The sequence below is a fragment of the Artibeus jamaicensis genome, unplaced genomic scaffold (genome assembly GCF_021234435.1).
Source record: "Artibeus jamaicensis isolate MK-2021 breed Jamaican fruit bat unplaced genomic scaffold, CSHL_Jam_final contig_426, whole genome shotgun sequence".
Taxonomy (NCBI): Eukaryota; Metazoa; Chordata; class Mammalia; order Chiroptera; family Phyllostomidae; genus Artibeus; species Artibeus jamaicensis.
The window spans coordinates 4,857,672-4,876,907 of NW_026521826.1; the positions used below are offsets into that span (position 1 = coordinate 4,857,672).

The window sequence follows — 19,236 nt, forward strand, 5'->3', positions numbered from 1 at the left end:
CCTTTGCTTGGAGAGTATTCCCAGCGGCGAGCGGCCCCTTCTTCCTGGGGGCCGGCTAAGCGTCCTCTCTTTTCTGCCCGCAGTGTTCAACGTCGGGGAGTACCGCCGGGAGGCCGTGAAGCAGTACAGCTCCTACAACTTCTTCCGCCCTGACAACGAGGAGGCCATGAGAGTCCGAAAGTAAGGCCCCGGCTGCTGCAGGCGGCCTTGGGCTTGGCTTGGCTTTGGAAAGCCAGGTTCTGTAAGAGGAAGAGGAAGGAGGCCTGCGGTGGCTCCTCTCAGGTGGCCATCTGCTCCGGCCCCACCTGCGTGGGCGTCGGGAGGCGTTTCCTGGCCTCTCTGGGGCTTGTTGCTTTTATCTGCTCCAGATGGTCCCGTTCGGCTGATGCATACAGATCAACAACAATGTTTCACTATTCAGAGTGAACAAAATTGTTTTCATGGGAAATCAGCTGTTTACACTGAAAAGGATTTTTTTAAGCCCAAATTTAAGCCCATGAAATCCAAGTGCAATGGCTTCACTGGCTACATTTGAGATTCGCCTGGGAGTTTGGAAAGATCCTGATGCCAGGCCTACCCCAGACCAGTTTAGGGAGAATCTCCGGGCAAGACCTTGGTCAAGGGTTCTTAAAAGCTCCCAGGGGGGGTCTCACTGTGCAGCAGGCCTGTGCGCCACCCCCACCAGAGGCAAACGGCGGCCCTCTGCGCAGGCTCTGACGGGGAGCCCCTGGCTCGTGGGGCCCGGGCCCGGCCAGCCTGAGGGGGTTCGAGGTAGAATCTCCAGTCACTGTGCTCTGCTGGGCCAGCTCTGATGCGAGCGCTCTCTCTCTCTCTCTGTGTTGCAGGCAGTGTGCCCTTGCTGCCTTGAGAGATGTCAAAAGTTACCTGACGAAGGAAGGGGGCCAAATTTCAGTAAGTCTGGGGAACCCTCTGGCTCTGTCTCCAGTCCTGTAGTGGGATGGTGCCTTGGAGAGGGTGAACTGTGGACACTGGCCAGAGCAGTACTGAGGGCCTCTGTGGGGACACCTCAGATGGGGACAGATGCCTCTGCCCTGAGAGCTGAGGGAAGCGGGTAGCTAGAGCAGCACAGGAGCCCGAGAAGGCAGTCGGCGGGATGGGCTTGGGCACAGCAGCTGCTGGGCTCTGCTCGCTCAGCCCTCCTTTGTGTGCTCAGCACCGCCCTGCAAAGCAGGCGGGACCTGGGGTGGCCGCAGCCACGGAGCCAGTGTCCCTTCCCCTGCATGTCACTGTCGTTCGTTTGCTTTAAGGACTGTTCCCACCCCTCTCTGTCCCTCCCTGAAAGCTGGAGGTGGTGGGAGAGGGCAGGGTGGTGAGGGCTGTGGGCAGGGAGCAGTTTGTACTAGAACCTCAGTACAGACCTAGAAGTGACAGGCTGACCTGCTCGGTGACTTGGGAAAACTGTGAAACTCAGACTTGGGTTCTCTCCACTATCCTCGTTTCTCCTCAGGTTTTTGATGCCACCAATACTACTAGAGAGAGGAGACACATGATCCTTCACTTTGCCAAAGAAAATGATTTCAAGGTGAGCCAAACCTCTTGTCTTGCCCTCAAGTGCTCAGGAGGAAGGAAGACCCTCAGGAATCAGCTGATTGACACTTGGTGCTTCAGCTCCCGCTGTCCTGATTTTGCTGTGTACGGATGGGCCCTTCCTGGGGCTGGCTCTGGAGGGTACCGGGACTGGGGAGGGGGAGGCCTCTCTGCTGGGGAAGGACTGGGATTGAGCAAGGGGTTCATTTTTTGTTTTGAGGATTTGTGAGCAGTGTCATTCCTCCTCAGATGTGGTGGTGACATCACAGTGATAGCAACCTTGGCCCTTTGTGTGACCACAGGTATTGTTCCCTAAGGCTCCTGTCCCTCTTCTCCCCAGGTGTTTTTCATCGAGTCGGTGTGCGACGACCCTACAGTTGTGGCCTCTAACATTATGGTAAGACAACGTAGGACCACCGCCCTGGTAGCTCCATCTGAGAAAAGCAGGGACTCGGAGACCAGGCCCGGCCCAGGGGGAGGAACCAGACTCGGAGAACAAGCTGGCTCCCTCCGCTCATCGTTGATTTCTGTCGGAGAAGGGGGGTCTGGGGAGGTCAGAAGTGGAGAGTGGTATTTAGCTAGAAGCATGTTTTGTGCGCTGGCCCGGCTGTATCCAGGGTCCTTTCAGACAGTCAGCAGAAAGCATTGTCTGTGGGACAGGAGAGGGAAGGCAGGGTTTGGGAAGAGTTTCTCTGGGTGGCACAGTTTCTGATGGGCGGCTTAGGGCCAGGGGCAGCTTCCCTTCCACCGGGGAAAGCAGGCAACAGGCTCTTTACTATTAAGAGCCCTAGCAGATCAGGATAGGACTGGGCAGACTAAAGACAGAATCAAGTCGGACAAGCGCAGGGGCGGTCGGCTGTCTTCCTGCCTGTGTGTCTGAGCAGAGCCTCCCCCTCTCCCTGTGCCGCGGCGGGGGTGCTGCCTGAGGAGTTGAGGGTGGTTGGCAGCTTCATTTGATTCTTAATTGTATCACTTGATAGCAATATATCACCAATAGAAATGTTACCGTGAAGACTTTACCACAAGCCACCTTCTCGTGTTGTAGATATTTCCCTATCCCGCTTCAGTACATCAGAATAAGACATAGCTGTAAAGAGAAGCAGGTTTGCTATGTCGACAGGAAGCACGGTGGTGTTGCCGCATGGAAGTGCGCCTCTTTCAAAGGGCGCTGGGTGCTCATTAGCTTCTGATACTGGGCCTCTTCTCCAAGGCAGTGGGAATATTTGCAGGCGTTTCTAAGAAATGAGTTCATATTTTAGGAAAGGCTATTCAGATCGTGGAAAACCAGTCCGGCGGAAGAGGCTCAAAGGAGGAGGAAACAAGTCATTGTAATCTCAACAAAGGGCTCTGCTGTTTTTCTTTGGTTTGTTTCTGCTGGTTCCACTTGGTGGTAAAGGACAGAGCAGCTGCAGAGTCACTTTTCCCCAGCGAGTGGTCGCCACAGGACGTGGCCAGGAGTCCCTTTCCCCGCCCCTCCGAGTTCAGAAGCCTCTTTCTCTGATTAAGCCGCAGAGCGACTTTGCCGCGCAGGCCTTTCCGCTCTTCTCTCCGTGTGGGTGGCTGTGTTAAGGAGAAGAGATTTGCTCCCAAGTGTTCAGTTCCATTGTTCTTGCTCGGTCTCGTGACTGTGCAGCCACCAACGCCATCCAGCTCTAGTACTTTTTCTCTTCCCAGACTGAAGCTCTGTGCTATGAATCACCAGCTCCCCCTTGCATTTGGATTTTGAAAGAGTAGCTGCCTCTCTTTTAGGTCCGTGCTAGTTGTGGTGGAGGAAAAGGACACATGCATTAAGAAATTCAGAGTTTCCCTGAAGTCCGCCAGGTTGCTCAGACCTGTTGTTCATTTAGAAGAGATGGCAGGCCCCAGAGTCTGTTCTCCATCTTCCTCCCATAAGAACAAACGTTGGAAGGGATCCAGGTAGAAAAATGTTCATCAAGGACCAGTTGCTGTGTATTCTGCCCCGTCTGTGGGTAGTGGAGGAAGAAGCCTGCGTGACAACACGGGCCTGGGCCGTCGCCAGCGACTCCCTAGTGCAGCTCTGCTAACAGACAGCCTCCTCCGCTCTGGGTGCGGGGAACGTTGGGGACGCTCACACGGAGCCCAGCTGGGTTGAGGGCTGGGACGTCTGGGGCTGACACGAGCACTGGATCGATCCCAAGTCCTGGGGCTTCCGAGGTGTTCATTAGACGTCTCGTGGGTCTCCTGCTCTGTCCTCCCAGACGGTGATCCCTCGTCTGCCCTGCCGCTCTGCCCGCTTAATCACTGGGTCCGGCCTCGACACCAGCACGTCTCTCTTTTCTCTTAAACACCGGGTCGGATCATCATCACTCTGAGTCTGTTTGTGCTTTCCAGTGTGTCAGCCCCAAATCCTGCCTCAGCTAAGCAGAAAGCCGCTGGCGTGATTCATCAGCTGCCTCTTTGTGGTGTTACAGGAAGTGAAAATCTCCAGCCCAGACTACAAAGACTGCAACTCAGCAGAGGCGATGGACGACTTCATGAAGAGAATTAGCTGCTACGAAGCCAGCTATCAGCCCCTCGACCCCGACAAATGTGATAGGTAATTCTTAAGGGGTGATCGGCTCTGAATCACTTACTTTGGGGCTTTTAATGTTTTCTGAAGTTCCCACAATGCAGTTGCTCCTGGACATTTTCAGATACTCTCTTGTAAAGTGTCTTTTAGCCCTGGCCAGTGTGGCTCAGTTGGTTGGAGTGTTGTCCTGTAAACCAAAAGGCTACTTGTCTGGTTCCTGATCGGGGCGCACGCCCAGGTTGCGGGTTTGGTCCCCAGGCAGGGCGCGTGAGAGAGGCCTCTGATGGATATTTCACTCTCACACTGATGTCTGTCTCCCTCTCTCTCTCCCTTCCTTCCCCTCTTTCTAAAACCAATAAGTCTGTATGTCCTTGGGTGAAGATCAGAAGTGTGTGTGTATATATATGCATATATCTGTAAAAAAATCCTTGATTACATGTTCATTGTAATAATTTCAGACACTATGTAGAAATGTGGAAAGTGAGTATTTGAGCCCAGTCTCGCTGTGGTCCCTCTGGTATCACCTTTATTTTCTTCCATTCTGTTGCTTTTCTCTCCCCCTTTTCTGGGAGGCGAGTTGGCCTCTTGACCACACACTGCTGTGTGAGTTACACACTCATATTCACACTCTGACTCTCAGATGAAAGAGATTCAGTCCTTGCCCTCAAGGAGCGTGGGCCAGCACTGTGGCTCTTTTGGGGCCGAGCTCTGCCGTTGGCCACGCCGGGGGGACCTGACCCCAGCTGGCCGTGCCGCGCTGGCAAGAGGAGGGTTCTGATCACCTGTCGCCCTTCTGTGCAGGGACCTGTCCCTGATCAAGGTGATCGACGTGGGCCGGCGGTTCTTGGTGAACAGAGTTCAGGACCACATCCAGAGCCGAATCGTGTACTACCTGATGAACATCCACGTGCAGCCCCGCACCATCTACCTGTGCCGGCACGGCGAGAGCGAGCACAACCTCCAGGGGAAGATCGGGGGGGACTCGGGCCTGTCCAGCAGGGGCAGGAAGGTAGGAGGGGAGCGGGGGGAAGGCAGGGGACTAAGGATGGGGTGTGTGTACACCCCTCTGTATATGTGTATATGCATGTGTCTGTGTGGGCGTGTCTATATGTGTCTATGCCTCTGTCTACATTCGTGTTCCTGTCCCTCTGTGCATGTCTGTGTCTGGGTAACCCTGCATGTGTGTGTTTCTGTGTGTCTCTGTGCATCTGTGTGTGTCCCTGTGGGTGGGCCTGTGTTCGTGTGGACAGAAGGGAGTGTCTCCGGGACTGTGAGGAGGGTGTGGGAGTAGCTTTTCAGTTGTTCGGTCTCCTCCTCACCATTCGAATGACAGCAGGGTGACCGTCCCCAGTGTGGAGCAGGCCTGGGGGCCTGGAGTCCAGTGTGTGTCCCTTCTGTCCCGTGCCCTCTCAGTTTGCCAACGCCCTGAGCAAATTCGTGGAGGAGCAGAACCTAAAGGACCTCAAGGTGTGGACCAGCCAGCTGAAGAGTACCATCCAGACGGCAGAAGCCCTCCAGCTTCCCTACGAACAGTGGAAGGCGCTCAACGAAATCGATGCTGTGAGTCCCGGGCCTGGCTGTGGCTGTGCAGGGTGGGAGCACGGAAGCCTCATCCAGCCGAGTCTGCTGGAAATCCTGAGAGCCCTTCTATACCTGTACTGTGTTGACCAATTCGAGCTGGCCCTTGAGGCGTGTTCTCTTAAGTGACCTTTGGTGTTTTCTCCAGGGTGTCTGTGAGGAGATGACCTACGAGGAGATAAAGGACACCTACCCTGAGGAGTACGCTCTGCGTGAGCAGGACAAGTACTACTACCGGTACCCCACGGGGGAGGTAGGTGTGCTGGTGCTGCTCCCCCTTCCACCTACGGTCCATTGTCCGTTTGGCGGAGTATGCTCAGCTGTGGCAGCTGTGTGCTGTGCGTGGGGAAGCACGTGATGATCCTTCAGCGGCCAGGGTGTCGGGCTAGGCCCGGAGAGGGCTGCTGGGCACCTAGGTGGACAGGTACTAGCAACGGATTACGCACAGTGAGCCCCGTACTTGTTCTGATGCTTGTTCTTGGCCTTTCACCTTCGAAATGGTTCTTCCTAAGCTGAACCTTATGACCAGCTCCAAGAGCAGTATAGTTGTATTTTCCTATGGGCAACAGTGAGAGATGTGTTTCTCTAACAACACACAGGACAGTGTGAGAGAGGACGACAATCATGGGTAGTTATCACTCATTGCAAGGGTTCTCCCTGTGGCTGCGTGGGAGATGGCAGACATGTCATCTCAAGCCAGTCATGCTGACTGAGTTGACACTGATGGAGGGCGTTTTCAAAAGCCGTTTACAACTCGCTTTGGCTGAGCAAGTAGCTGCTTGGAGCCCTGGACAGAGAGTCTGGAACGCATGTGGTACCCTGGGGTCCCCCGCAGGCCTTGGCATGGTAACACTGATTGGGAATCCTTCCCGTCTGTGGCCTGTCACATCTCTGTTCCCCCATAGCCCAAGAGGATGTCCTTTTATATCACCCTGGCTCTTGTTCCCTGGGACCTGGTTAGTAAGAGAAGTAAGGGGAACAGCAGAGAGACCATTGTAAATCGGACCTTGGTACTCTTAAAAATCATAGGCTTACCCCTTCTTTTTCAACTTTTATTGACGTACAATTTACATAATACAAAATTCACTGTTTTAGCCATCTTAAAGTATATAATCCAGTGGTTTTCAGTATATTCACGGTACCATGCAACCATTACCACTAATTCTAGAACATCCCATCAATCCCAAAAGAAACCCCAACCTGTTAGCTGTCAATCCCAATTCTCCCTCATCCGCCAACCACAGATCTGCTTTCTGTGGAGTTGCCTGTTGTGGACATTTCACATAAATGGAATTGTACCACATGGGGGCTGCTGTGTCATGCTCGTCATTTAATTTAACATTGTCAAAGCTCATCACGTTGCTCCGTACCAGGACTTCCTTTCCTCACCCTCTCCTGCAGAAGGTGAGGGGAGGGAGGGACAGTGAGAGGGAGGACGCAGGCTGTGTCCTCTCGGGATTGCCCCTCCGCATCCTGACCAACACTGACGACTCCCGTTCGGAGGAGGGAGACTCCCGTTCGGAGGGAGCCAGTCGAGGTGGCTTCCCCAGTGCCCACCGGGGCTGTGGCTCTCTCCCACCACTGAGTGATTGATTGTGTGTTCTCTAGTTTCTTACGAGGGGTGGCCGGGGTGGCAGGCTGCCACAACACAGACCCGTCCCCTCTCCCTCTGTCCTGCAGTCCTACCAGGATCTGGTGCAGCGCCTGGAGCCCGTGATCATGGAGCTGGAGCGGCAGGAGAACGTGCTGGTCGTCTGCCACCAGGCCGTCCTGCGATGCCTGTTGGCCTACTTCCTGGATAAGAGCGCAGGTGCCTCCTTCCCCGCAGACTCTCTGGGTGGGGTGGGATTGGGAGCCAGTTGTGGTCCCTGAGAGGAGGGAGGGAAGCCGGCCTCCGAGTTTGGGTCGCTTCAGATCTCATCCTCCTGACCCAGTGCACACACGTGGTCTGTTCCACTTGGGCCCTTAGGCCCCGCCCTTCCTTGTCAATCCCTGTGAGACCCTGCAGCACAGCAGGGGGCATGGTGGGCCCGCAGCTCCATGAGACAGCCTCCTGAAAGCCCTCGTCCACTCACACCTCGGGGGCTTTGGGAGGGACAGCTCTTCTCTTCAGCCCACCTCTGGGGAACAACTGCCCCGAAACCTCAAACTTAAAATTTGAGTCTGAGTCTGCGTGAGGTTCAGCTGAAGCTCAACGCACCTAAGTTGTTTGGGGAATGACTTTCTTTATAACTGTAACTTGTTGTATGAGAGAGGGTTTGGGGTTTGTTTTGATTTTGTTGTCTGGGCTAGGTGTTTTCTCGAGGGCTACCTGCCTCGAGTGAGGGTGGGGGGCCAGGGGAGACAGCCCTGCCCGGCCAGGCCTCCGAGGTGCCAACCTGGCAGTTCTCTTACTGGAGGCCTCGCAGTGTCCATCCTTGAGTCTCCTATCGAATCATGGAGCTGTTTCTCTGTTTTTTCAGAGGAGATGCCTTACCTGAAATGCCCGCTTCACACCGTCCTGAAACTGACTCCAGTCGCTTATGGTGAGTGTGGTGACACAGCCTGGGCTGCGTGTGACCTTCCCCTTGGGATAGTGGCTCTGGTGGCTGTGGGGCTGTAAGCGGCCCGCCCCCTCTAACCGGGATCTGCTCTCTCCCCACCCCCCGCCCAGGTTGCCGTGTGGAATCCATCTACCTGAATGTGGAGTCAGTGAACACTCACCGGGAGAGGTCAGAGGTGAGTGGAGGTCTCATGCCTCTGGCCCGTCAGCACCCCCTCCTGTGCTCCACCCCGAGGACCAGTGCGTGGGAACTCTTGGGAGGTGCCCAGTACGGTGTTGCCTGTGAATGCTGACGTGTGTCTTCCAGTGGGTTCTCCCTGAGGTAGTTTGCTGGGACTCCGCCGGCCTGGGTGTTTCTCCCCTGCCTTCCCTCAGCGTCTGTGTGCTCCTGCCCTGTCTCTTGTGGCTTCTTGGTGTCTTCTTTTTTTCTCTTTCCATGCTTTCTTCCCCGTTTCTACTTGACCTGAGAAGTGAGCATGGAAGAAGAAGACACATTCTGATCTTAAATGGAACCACAGCACAAATATTGTTGCCTCTTCCTTTGGAGCGCCTAAAACTGCTTTCGAGTTGCAGAGTTACAGGTTGAAACAGGATCAGCAAATCTGCTCAGTCATCTCTGTGCACTTAAGTACAGAATTACCAAGAAGTGATAATCATGCAAAAGGAAGTGGAACTGGAGAAACATATGATTTGGAAATTAGAGGCGAGAGGGTTGGTGGGTGGAAAGTTTTTCAGGAGACCCCAGGGCCTGGTGGCATTGGATTTCCCCCTGGAGGTCTGAGACTTGGGCGGTCAGCCTGGCGGGCTCTCCCAAGGGCACAGCCGATTTCCACCCAGGCGGATGTTGTGGAAGAAAGTTGAAATGTACTTAGTACCGACTGGAAATGCGTGCTTTGCCAGCATCAGTCCGACGCTTCCGCATGTACCGAGTATGATGTTCCCATTGGTGCAGGGGACTTTCCTGTTTCATGGGAGCTTGGCCAGAAGATTTTGGCATTAAAGTCCTGGCTTCCACCAGCAGTTGCCTGGCTGGTTGACTGAGACACAAGAGGATGGCGTCCCTTGGCTCTGTGACGCCCCCTTCTGAATGTGGGTGGTTGGAGGGTGCTGCATTTCCTGGGGTTCTGAGAGGAGCAGCCTCCCAGCCTGACCCCCAGCAGCGGGGTTCAGCTGAACTGGACTCTGATGGTTCCTGAACACTATTGTGCAGGATTGGGTCAGGGTCTCGGTGGAGACAGGCTCTAACTCAGGCTCCTGGGTCATGAGCTACAGTGACAGGCCATGGGGATCACTACAGTCGCTTTGGCACTTGGTCAGAAGACTAGTGTTTGGCCATTTTTGCCTCCCTTGGGTCTTCTGCGTCTTCAGTCCCCTGGCTGGCTTTGAAACCTGCCTTTCTGGTCCAGAGCCAGGGCAGGGCATAGTTACTGGATGCAGAAGCCGTTCCACATCTGCTCTGCAGATTCTGGCTCATGGGCAGCTTGCAGGGGTCCAGAATGGACGCCCCCCCTGCCCTCCTGCCATCCTGTCCCCTTAGTGGCTACCTGAGCCTCATGCCCAGGCCTCTCTCCCCTCTGCTCTCGTTCTCGAAGGATGGCATCAAGGTTCTTTTCTCCCGCCTTGGTATGTCCTGTAATTGAGTGACTGTGCAGAACTGGTCCTGCTGTTCTTCTGTCACCTGCTTTGTGACTGTGTCGCGTTTATCTTGGTGGGTGTCTCAGGATGACCCGGAAAGGGGCTTGGGAGGAGATGGTCCTGTCATCTTGTCGACTGGGAGATGTGAGACACAGAGGCAACGCTGTGGCCCCAGGGACAGCCACCTTGGTCCAGCTCGTTGTGTCAGTAAAATCCAGAAGCAGAGCAATATGTTGTATTTGGTTTGGATTTTTTTCTTGTTTGTGCTTTTTCACTTTCCCTCTCCACATAACTGTCGCCTTCTCTCTTTTGTCTTTGTCTTGCTTAGGACGCAAAGAAGGGACCTAACCCACTCATGAGACGCAATAGTGTCACCCCACTAGCCAGCCCCGAGCCCACCAAAAAGCCTCGCATCAACAGCTTTGAGGAGCATGCGGCCCCTGCCTCCGCTGCCCTGCCCAACTGCCTGCCCCCGGAGGTGCCCGCACAGCTGCCCGGACAAGTGCGTTACCCCCCCTCCCCTCCCTGCAGTGTGTCCCCTGACCAGGCGGGTGGTGGAGCGAGAAAGCGTGGGCGCAGCCTCGGAAGTTTGTGGCACCCTGGAAGTCCGCAGGCAGGTCCTCCCCGACCGTGGCCGTGAGTGCGCACACCTGCTCTCTGAGGAGGCGACCTTCGCTGGGCAGCGCCGGGCAGAGCAGAAGAGGTGGCAAAGTGTCTGTGTCCCGTCCACATTCGTGAATAGGTCTTTCTCGAGAGAAGTTGAAGGCAGCCCCTAGTTGGGAAGTCGGTCTCCATGCAGCTCTGGGCTGTTTGTTGGCTTCTGTGTGGCCCGAGGGTGTCTTTTCTGTCCCAGGCCCGTGGCTGCGTAGTTTTCCTTCCTTTCTTGCCGTGGCTCCTTCTCGCAGAAGTACTGGAGTCGAAGGGGCCCCGTGGAGAGTGTCCTCACCCAGGGCCTGCGTGGCCTGGGGAGAGCCAGGCAGCCCGCCCTGCCAAGCTGGGTGGTCTGGAAATAGCCACTTCCTCACGTAGTGTAGCTTGTTTAGCAGATAGTAAAAAACAAACAAACAAACAAGCAAGCAAAAAACTGAAAACCAATTAAAATTCACTTCATTCACTATGAAGATTAAAGGCCCAAAGATCTTGGCTCTTGGGCATTAAGATTTGTTTTTACGAAACCATTTTTTTTTCTTCAATGACAGCCAAGAATCTGTGGGACATAGAAAACTCTGGGCACAAGTTTGGGTCCCACTGAGGGGTATCCCCCCACCTCCACCCACCAGGCCTGGTCTCTTACAGATAAGGCACAGCTAAGTTTTGCATTGGATTTGTTTACAAGCTCCATGTTGAGGCCCGCAAACTCTTTCCACATTTCTCCTGAAGCCCATTTAAACCCTGTGGTGTCCGGAAATGTGATGTGGGGGCAGGTGCTGGGCAGCCTTGGGCAGGCCTCAGTCTTCCCCGTCGGTGGGATGGGGAGGAGCACCTGCTGCTGGAGCAGGTCGCAGAGGGAGTCGGTGCTGGGTGTGAGCACAGTGGTGTCTGTCCCCCCCACCCAGCGGCGCCGGCTGTGGGATTTTATTGTCAGGCTGCCTCCCTCCCGAACCTTCAGTCTCCTTATCTTTTAAAAGGAGGGGTAGGATTTGGAGATGACTACTTAATACTCCTTTCAGGGCTGAGAACTGAAGTTCCGCGTGGTGTGTCTGTGACACTGTTTTGGTGTAAACTGTGGGGCCCTAGTTGGAAGTTGAGAGGCCACCATCAGTGACATTTGGGGGTTCCAGCCTGGGTTGAGTTCAGGGGGAGGTGGGGCTGCACTGTCCTGGGTCACAGAGGACGCATGGCGGCGGGGCCTTTCCAGCACTCTGACAGGACAGTCCTCTGGGGTCGCCCAGCTGAACCCTCAGGCAGCCTGGAAGCCGCGCCGGGCTGGGAGGGTCCCAGCAGAGGGTGTTCTGATTCCGTGTGACTTGGCCCTCATACCCCATCCCTCTACTGACCTCTCTCTCTCCACCTTTTCTCTCTGCAGCCTTTGCTAGGGAAAGCCTGTTTGTAAGTATTTTTCTCTAGATAATTTTGCTGCTAGCACCTCCTTCTCCTTGCTTTCCAGTTTGCCCTCCTGCCTGTTAACGTGTTGAGGATAACGACAGTTTTTGTGGCATCTGAAGGAGGAAGAGGGGCACAGCAGGAGGGAGAAGGGGATTCATGAGTTATTAGCAAAGGACACAAGAAGTAATTGTGGCCCATGTGTTTTCTCTGTGTCCTGATGCTGCCAAGGCTACAGCTGGCTCCTCCTCGCTCCCTCTCAGGGTCCTGGGTTGCTGTTACTATTAATCTCATTTGTCCCTCTAGCCTCAGATTTTGGTGGTCAGCTAGGTGTTACCCTGGCTGCCATTGTGTTTTAAGTTCTGTGTCTCCCCTGGAGAGCCTTTTTGTTCTGAGAGGAAAATTTACCCAGAGTCTATAATCTACAAAACAGAGAGACCCTGCAGTCTCTCCCTCTTGTCCTGGCAGGGACCCCCACTCTGGAAACTGTTGCTCTGGATCAGGTTGTCCTGCATGGGAACCTGCTCTGCCTTAATGGCCATGTTCAGGATTGGGCGCAGCTTCCAAATCAGACCTGCTTGGTTTCCCCTTCCCTCTAGCCAGAGCTCTGTGCAGAAAGTTCTGGTTAAGTTTTGGCCAGAGCGTTTCCATTGCCCTGGCAGTTCTGTATCGCAGTCACAGTAACAACCACCATGAAATATTACCCTCCCCAGCCACTCACATCTCACGGATGAGGAGAGGGCTTGAGAGTTCAGCCTGATAAGCCTTAAAAGCTTGGCTTGTTCTGGGAAAACAGTTGTTTGGCATCGAGCTTAGATTAGATGGCTGCACCTGTAGTGAAATGTATTTCGTCATGCTCTACATACAGCTCACGGAAAACGCGCTTGCTCAGGTCTCCTATCTTTGATCCTTAAAATAACCCCAGGACATTTGCAGGGCAGATGCTATTCCCGTTTACCAGATGAGGGCTGAGGTTAAGTCACTTGCCGTGGACATCCTGCCAGTCAAATGGGAGAGCCCCGACTTAACCAGGCCCCCCAGTCCTGAAGGTTGGCTGCTTTCTCTGGGCTGGTTTTTGGGAACAGCCAAGATACTACTGTTCACCTGCCCCTGTCCCGGGCACCCGACACTTGCAGCCTGTGGGGCTGCCCAGAGCTGTTTGATTTACGTTTGCCTCTTGCAGCCTCTCCCTGCAGCAGCTTCCCGAGGCTGAGGTGTGTTTATTTAATGTGGGCATAGTAACAGCCCTATGGATCTGTGCATTTCCTGTTCCTTTTTGACCCAGGGTCTGCTGTTGCCAGGGAAGAAATCTTCCTGCTGGGGAGGGAGGCATTTTCTGTGGTCTCAGCACCCAGCGGAGCCCAGGAAAACGAGCCCATGTCTGGGGTGCAGATCCCAAAATGTATTATTAAAGTCACACTGAGCTGGGTTTGGATCTTGGCTCTACTCTCCTTGGAACTCTGGGCAAGGTAGTGCAGTTCTAGGATGCCAACTCCCTTGTCCGTAAAATGGAGATAAGAACGTTACAAGGTGCTTTGATAATGCAGCACTGACAGAATCTCTGGCACGTAGTCAGTGCCCGGTGGCCGGTAGCCGTTCTCAAGGGAGAAACTGTGCCCTGTGCTTTGGTGGGTGTGTCCCCGGCTCTGGTTCGCACTCCGCTCTGCATTTCCATGCCCTCCTGTTCCTTCCACACAGGCCAGTGGGCTTTCTTATGAGGGGCAGGAGCACCAAGAGAATGGGAAGTGGGGGAGCCCTTGGGATTGTGGCTTAAGGATGCCAGTGAGGGTGGTTTCCTGGTGAAGTGGGAGAGACAGCCTCGCCAGATGTGGTGCCCTGCAGTCCCTTCCCCAGGGCTCTGTCAGTGCGTGGGGCCAACCATTCACCATGCACCCTGGATTTTGAAATTTCAAATGCACACTAAGGACAAAACACTACTAAAGATGTTTTGTTTTTCTTTTCCAACATGTTTCTTCCTTTGCCCACACTATGCTTGAAAGACGAACTGTCTGTCACATTTTCTCAAAGTTTTCTCCTTACTAACCTTGGAAAGGTAAATGGTTTGGTGCATGCCCCTCTGTGCCCTCTGCATCTCTGAGTCATGGCATCTCTGCCCGGCAGGGCGTCTCGTTCTGTGTGAAGACTGCCCATTGTAAAGTATGTGACTCATACACCTCGTGCCAGAGAACTTGTGATTTTTAAGAGCAGCACCATTGTCTTGAGGCCCCCTATCTTGCTTCCTCCTTTCCCTCCGTGCATCCTGAGCCAGGGACACCATGAGTGAATGGTTTGACATAGCCTGTGCCTGCAACCCCCAGTGTCATTGTCTCATTGCTGTCCTGTGTGGGCGCTCGGAGCCTTGGGCTTGCCATGTACGAGGGTGGGTTGGAGCTAGCTGGGCAGGGGGACCTCACTCTGATCCCATAAGCCAGCCGGGTCCTCTCTGGTTGCAAAGTGACAGGGCCTTCCCCAGAGCATGCCCCCAGCCCCAGAGGCTATATGACATGCTTGTGGTTGGAGGGTTGGGTCACCTGGGCTGCTGAGTCTGGCTGAGAGCAGGCTCAGATCTGGGCTTCGGTGCCGCCAGCCCAGGGGTTCTCTCCTGTACGGATTTCTGCACCAGGGCCCGTGGTTCTGCATGGGCAGGGGAGGGAGGGGCCGAGGTGATCTTTTCATATCTGTTTGCCTGGGTCCCATTTGCTCCCTGGACCCGTTTGAGACAGTCTTACTGTAGACTCTTAGGATGGGAGAGAACACTTTTTGAAAAGCGGCTCCCTTTTTTGCAGGTAAATTGAGGAGGTTAGGTAAAGGGACTGCGGCTGTGTGGTGGCAGCCATCCTCTGTCCCCAGCTGGCTGAGAAAACATTTTTTAAGTGGGTGAGGCTCTGGCTAGGATTGCTCTGACTAGAACGGGAAGAGAGCTGTAGGGACAGGAGAGTCCTTATGCTTCTTTGGGGGTCCCCAGCACATCTTCTGCCTGGCGTGCCCAGCAAGACTTCCCTGGACTCTCAAGGGTTGTGAGCTGAGGGTCTCTTAGGTGCTGACCCCATTGCTCCCCAGAACAGCTCTGACCTACAGAGCTGCCTGCTGTCTGCCCCCCCATCCTTCCTGCCTCCTGCAGGCAGATGTCAGGCCTCTGTCACAGGCCCTTCTCCCATGCGTCACAGGCCCTTCTCCCATGCAGCTCTGGCCTGTTCTCCACGTGCTCCTGGGGCCTCCCTGGGCAACTGCCAACAGTTTGGTTAATATGCTCTTTTGGGTTGTGTTTTTTGTCCGGGGAGAGGGAAGGTGAAATCTCAATTGCATGGCTTTAGTCTTTTGCTTTAGAAACCTAGGCTACAGTAATAATAATGCCCCTTCTCCACTCTCGTTTCTCCTGAAAACAGAACGTGAACGGCTCGCAGGGCAGCGCCAACTCCTCCGGGACGCACTGAGGCAGACCCGCTGGTTCGTTCCATTTCCTTTCCTGCAGCTTAGGTAGGGGCTCTTCCATCCGCCTGAGGCCAGCGGTTCCAAGGACTTCTCCCAGAACGGAGCGGGGTGGCATAGAAGAGGGGTCTGCCGGTCAGAGTGAACCCGTGCCCCCCACAGCATTGGGGTGGCCGCGACCCCAGCATGCCTTTCCCGCGTGTGCCCAGAGTCCATGCTTCCGCGTGCAGCCGCAGCCACCCGCACCCCAGCCCTCTCTCCGCTGTCCAGGGCTGAGTGTCTCACTGACTCTCCACAAGGCTGGGTGAGGACGGTGAGCTGTGGAGGAGGTGAGAGAAGGCCGTGAGGAGGGGCTGTCGGACACCTCTGTGCTGTTTTATTTTGTTTCACTTTTGTGACTGTGGCCTGGAATGTTCTCAGCTGGGGAGGTGACACTGGTCCCAGAATCCTGAAATTAAAGGGGCCTAAATCCCAGCTGCTGGAGGTTCAGGGATGTCGAAAACTTTCACAAGGCTTGTTCGTGCATCTTGGCCTGGGTCGTTGACTTGGGAAGAAAGGACGCGTGCTGGAATGGGGCTGGCCAGGAGAGCCGGTCTGGAGGTGCAGACAGAAGCCCCTGAGCTGGACTTGCTGGTCAGCTGAGCAGTGGCCCTCCGCATGTCCACACACCTTCCCAGGTCTGTGCTTGGCCTCTGAAGATGCTGAAGGACCATCTGACTGTCAGCAAGAGGAAATAGCACCACGGCCTCACCCTCCGGTGGAGCTATGTGGTCCCTCCACTCTCAGGCCTAGATCAGAGGCCCCTGAGAGGTGGCTCTCCTGGGGCTGCTTGCTTTTGCACCATTTTTTCTGGCAGAACATGTGACCTGAAAGTCACACCTTCTCTTCAGGAACTTAGATGTTTGGGTTTTGTGCCCTGCGGGCTCGAGTGTGAAAGAAAGTGGGGAGTTGGGCCTTGCCCACAAGATGAGAGACTCAAAGGGATTCCAGGGGTGCTGGCTGGAACCTGCTCTCAGATCGGTGGGAGGACAGCTCTGGGAGACAGGGAGACAGCGTGGAGGAGAACAAAGATCCGGCCTCCTTCCTTCAGGACGTCCCTCACCTCCCTAATTTGCCAGATGGGGACAGCGGCCCTCACTCTAGGCCACTTCCTCCAAGAGGCTGTTCATGGTGTCCCTGGAGTGAGCTGTCGTACACTTTCACAGAGCACCTGCCGTGTGCCTGGCATGGTGTTAGGTTCCTTGGGGAACGTCCTCTCCGTTCAAAGTAAGGGTTTGGGGACACGTGATGATGCTCAGCACCTGTAGTTTCTACCTGCTGGTTTCTCCTTGTTGCCTCCAGGTCCTGGGGGAGGAAAGGGGTGTCCTGAGGCCCAGAAGAAACAATTTGGAGATCCAGCATTTGTCCAAATAACGCTTTGAGAATCTTTCTAAAAGCTGGTGCCAAAGGTCTCTTTCCTGTCTGCCCTCTGCTTTCGAGCCTCACATCCTTGCCCCTCTCAGCCCTTGAAACAGCTGAGAGTGGGCGGGGCAGGCTTGGACAGTGGAGCTGGAAGTGGAGAGAACAGCTATTTTTGTTTCTGAGCGGAGCTCCTCGAGAATGTACATTTCTCTGGTTGGGATTATGTGGGAAATGGAACACGCTTCAGATACCCTACAATCAAGTTGGAGGTTTTCACACCAAATCACTCAATCCCTACCCCCCTGCTTGTCAGTCTGCCTGAGAGGGGGTCTGTATGTACAGTCTGTGCCACCGAAGACCTGGGTTATTTTCCCTGTTTCCCGCTGTCTTGAGTCTAGTGGACTCAAGTATATGTGTGTAGGTTGGTCATATATTTAGACACAGGGGCCTGCAGTTCTGCTCTTGACAATGACCTGATTGTGTCCCACCTTCTGGACTTCTCTCTCTGGAGAAGCTCTAACTTCTCTCTCTGGGTGTCAGCGCTAACTCTGATTCTTGACTCCCACCAGACGGTTTGAGTGGGGCCGTGTGAAGGTGCTTCTCTCCCCCTGCCATCTGAAGTCACTACAGACTTACATGGAGCCTTGCCTACCACGGGACATGGTTTGCAAGGGCTGAGGTGGGGAGGTGGACACAAACGGATGGGGAGGGGGACCTCGGAGGGTGGGATGCTGCTGAGGTGAAAGCCGGTGGTCTGACCCAAGGAGGCGTTGGATGGAGTTGCAGTCATGAACCAGTGTTTTGCCTCTGACCCTCCGCCCCTGAAAAATATCTGGGACCAATGTTTTTAACTTTGCATCTTCGTTTTGGGGTGGGCGTAACCCTCTCTGTCCTTTTTCTGTCCTGAGACCGTGGATGATATTCTTTGTGTAGGGGGAGGAGACAAACTGTTTGAACCACACCAATGATGATTTCGTTTGTGATACTTGAAATTTATTTTTTTATTATTTTGATAGCATATGTGCTATTTATTTATTTAATGTGTATAAGGGAACCTGAAAACAGAAAGCTTTTTAGACTGGGTTTATTGTTCCTTGGTTGGTGTGGGGCCTTCTTTGTGTGACCTACAACTTCTCTGCATTCTGTATATCTGGATTAATTACCTGGGATGAAGCTGTACCAGCTTTCAGACAGGGGCTGCCTTTCAGAAATTTGTATATTTTGCAGTTGCCAGAACAATAAAATACCTGATTGAAATACACCGAAGTGCACCTCTGGTCCTTTCTGGCCGGGAGAATCTGTCCTGCTTGCGGCCTGTGCACCCAGTCTCACTCCTTGGCTGTTATCTTCCTCTCTGCCGCCTCCGTCAGACAGGACGCACAGGTCCTGATCACCCTAGTGCCAGTGTTGGGGAAACAAAATGTGTTGACTTTAAGAAAAAAAGTTAATACACTTTATTTTTTATAGCAGCGTCAGGTCGACAGGACATAGCAGCTAGTATGGAGTTCCCATATGCCCTCCTCTTGTCCGTGTACTAAGTCTCCCCTATTATGAACACATTTCACATGTGTGGTGCATGTGTTAACAGCTGATGAGCCAATACTGATCCATGACTGTTCATTGGAATCCATGGTTTTCACTAGGGGTGACTCTCACACAGTTCCGTGGGTTTTGCCGAATGCGTGCTCACATGTGTCCCCCGTTACAGCATGCAGCGTGCCCACCGGTCTTTACCCCCTCCTCCCGTGCCCCTTCCCCCAGCAGCAGTTCTGACCCAGGCAGTGGGACCGGGCCCGGCCTGCGCTCCATCAGGTGCTCCCTGCCTGCCCGCCATGGGGGCTGATGGGAGCCTCCAGCCCGTGGGTTCTCTCATCTTGGCCCTGGGCTCTCTCTTTTTCTCACCAGCACAGTTAAGATGTTTGCATTTTTTCAGAAGGGAAAGAAGAGAGAAAGAGGAGAAACATCAGTGTGCAAGAGAAACATCAACTGCCTCTCGGGTGCCCCCAACTGGGCACCTGGCCTGCAACCCAGGCGTGTGCCCTGACTGGGAATGGAACCAGAAACTTTGGGTCTGGGGCCAGTGCTCAACCAACTGGGCAACACCAGTGAAGGCGACAATATTTGAACTTGGAATTATTTAAAAAACAGTACCACCAAAACCCGAAAAGACACCAGAGGTTGGGCTGCCTGTCACTACCAAACCCAATAAGCAGAGACAGGGATCGAATCTTTATGGGCGCTTTATTCAGATGGCCAGTGATCTGAAAAGATGACGAGTTCTTACCCTAACAGACAAATCTTCCCTTTTCTTTCCAGGCCAAGGTTTTTATAGCAGGGAATAAACAAGGTGTGGTGAGGGGTTTTAAAATTCAGTGAAAATTTAATTGGATTAAAAAAAAACAACGACTTCAACCTTCTTGTCCTGGGCGGTGATCTTCAGCTGTGTCCTGGGTGGTGGTCATCTCACCCTGGAGAACAATGACTCAGACAGCTCTTGAATTGCTTGCAGTCCTCCTGAGGCATAAAGGTG

The 19,236-nt window shown here is 54.0% G+C and overlaps 1 protein-coding gene across 3 annotated transcripts in view; it reads left to right on the forward strand.

Annotated features, from left to right (window-relative positions):
* The window catches only part of PFKFB3 (6-phosphofructo-2-kinase/fructose-2,6-biphosphatase 3), a 73,654-nt gene extending 55,687 nt beyond the window's left edge, over positions 1-17,967 (forward strand). For 2 of the 3 annotated variants that reach the window (XM_053665801.1, XM_053665803.1), the window contains exons 3-15: positions 84-180; positions 846-912; positions 1,469-1,543; positions 1,889-1,945; positions 3,981-4,105; positions 4,880-5,087; positions 5,492-5,638; positions 5,805-5,909; positions 7,337-7,466; positions 8,119-8,181; positions 8,310-8,374; positions 10,162-10,335; positions 15,263-17,967. In XM_053665801.1, the coding sequence (XP_053521776.1) occupies positions 84-180; positions 846-912; positions 1,469-1,543; positions 1,889-1,945; positions 3,981-4,105; positions 4,880-5,087; positions 5,492-5,638; positions 5,805-5,909; positions 7,337-7,466; positions 8,119-8,181; positions 8,310-8,374; positions 10,162-10,335; positions 15,263-15,310 (1,361 nt within the window). In that variant the 3' untranslated portion in view covers positions 15,311-17,967. The remainder of the gene's footprint in view (positions 1-83; positions 181-845; positions 913-1,468; positions 1,544-1,888; positions 1,946-3,980; positions 4,106-4,879; positions 5,088-5,491; positions 5,639-5,804; positions 5,910-7,336; positions 7,467-8,118; positions 8,182-8,309; positions 8,375-10,161; positions 10,336-15,262) is intronic. The other variant, XM_053665802.1, reaches the window with a different exon arrangement.
* The last annotated feature ends 1,269 nt before the right edge of the window (positions 17,968-19,236 follow it).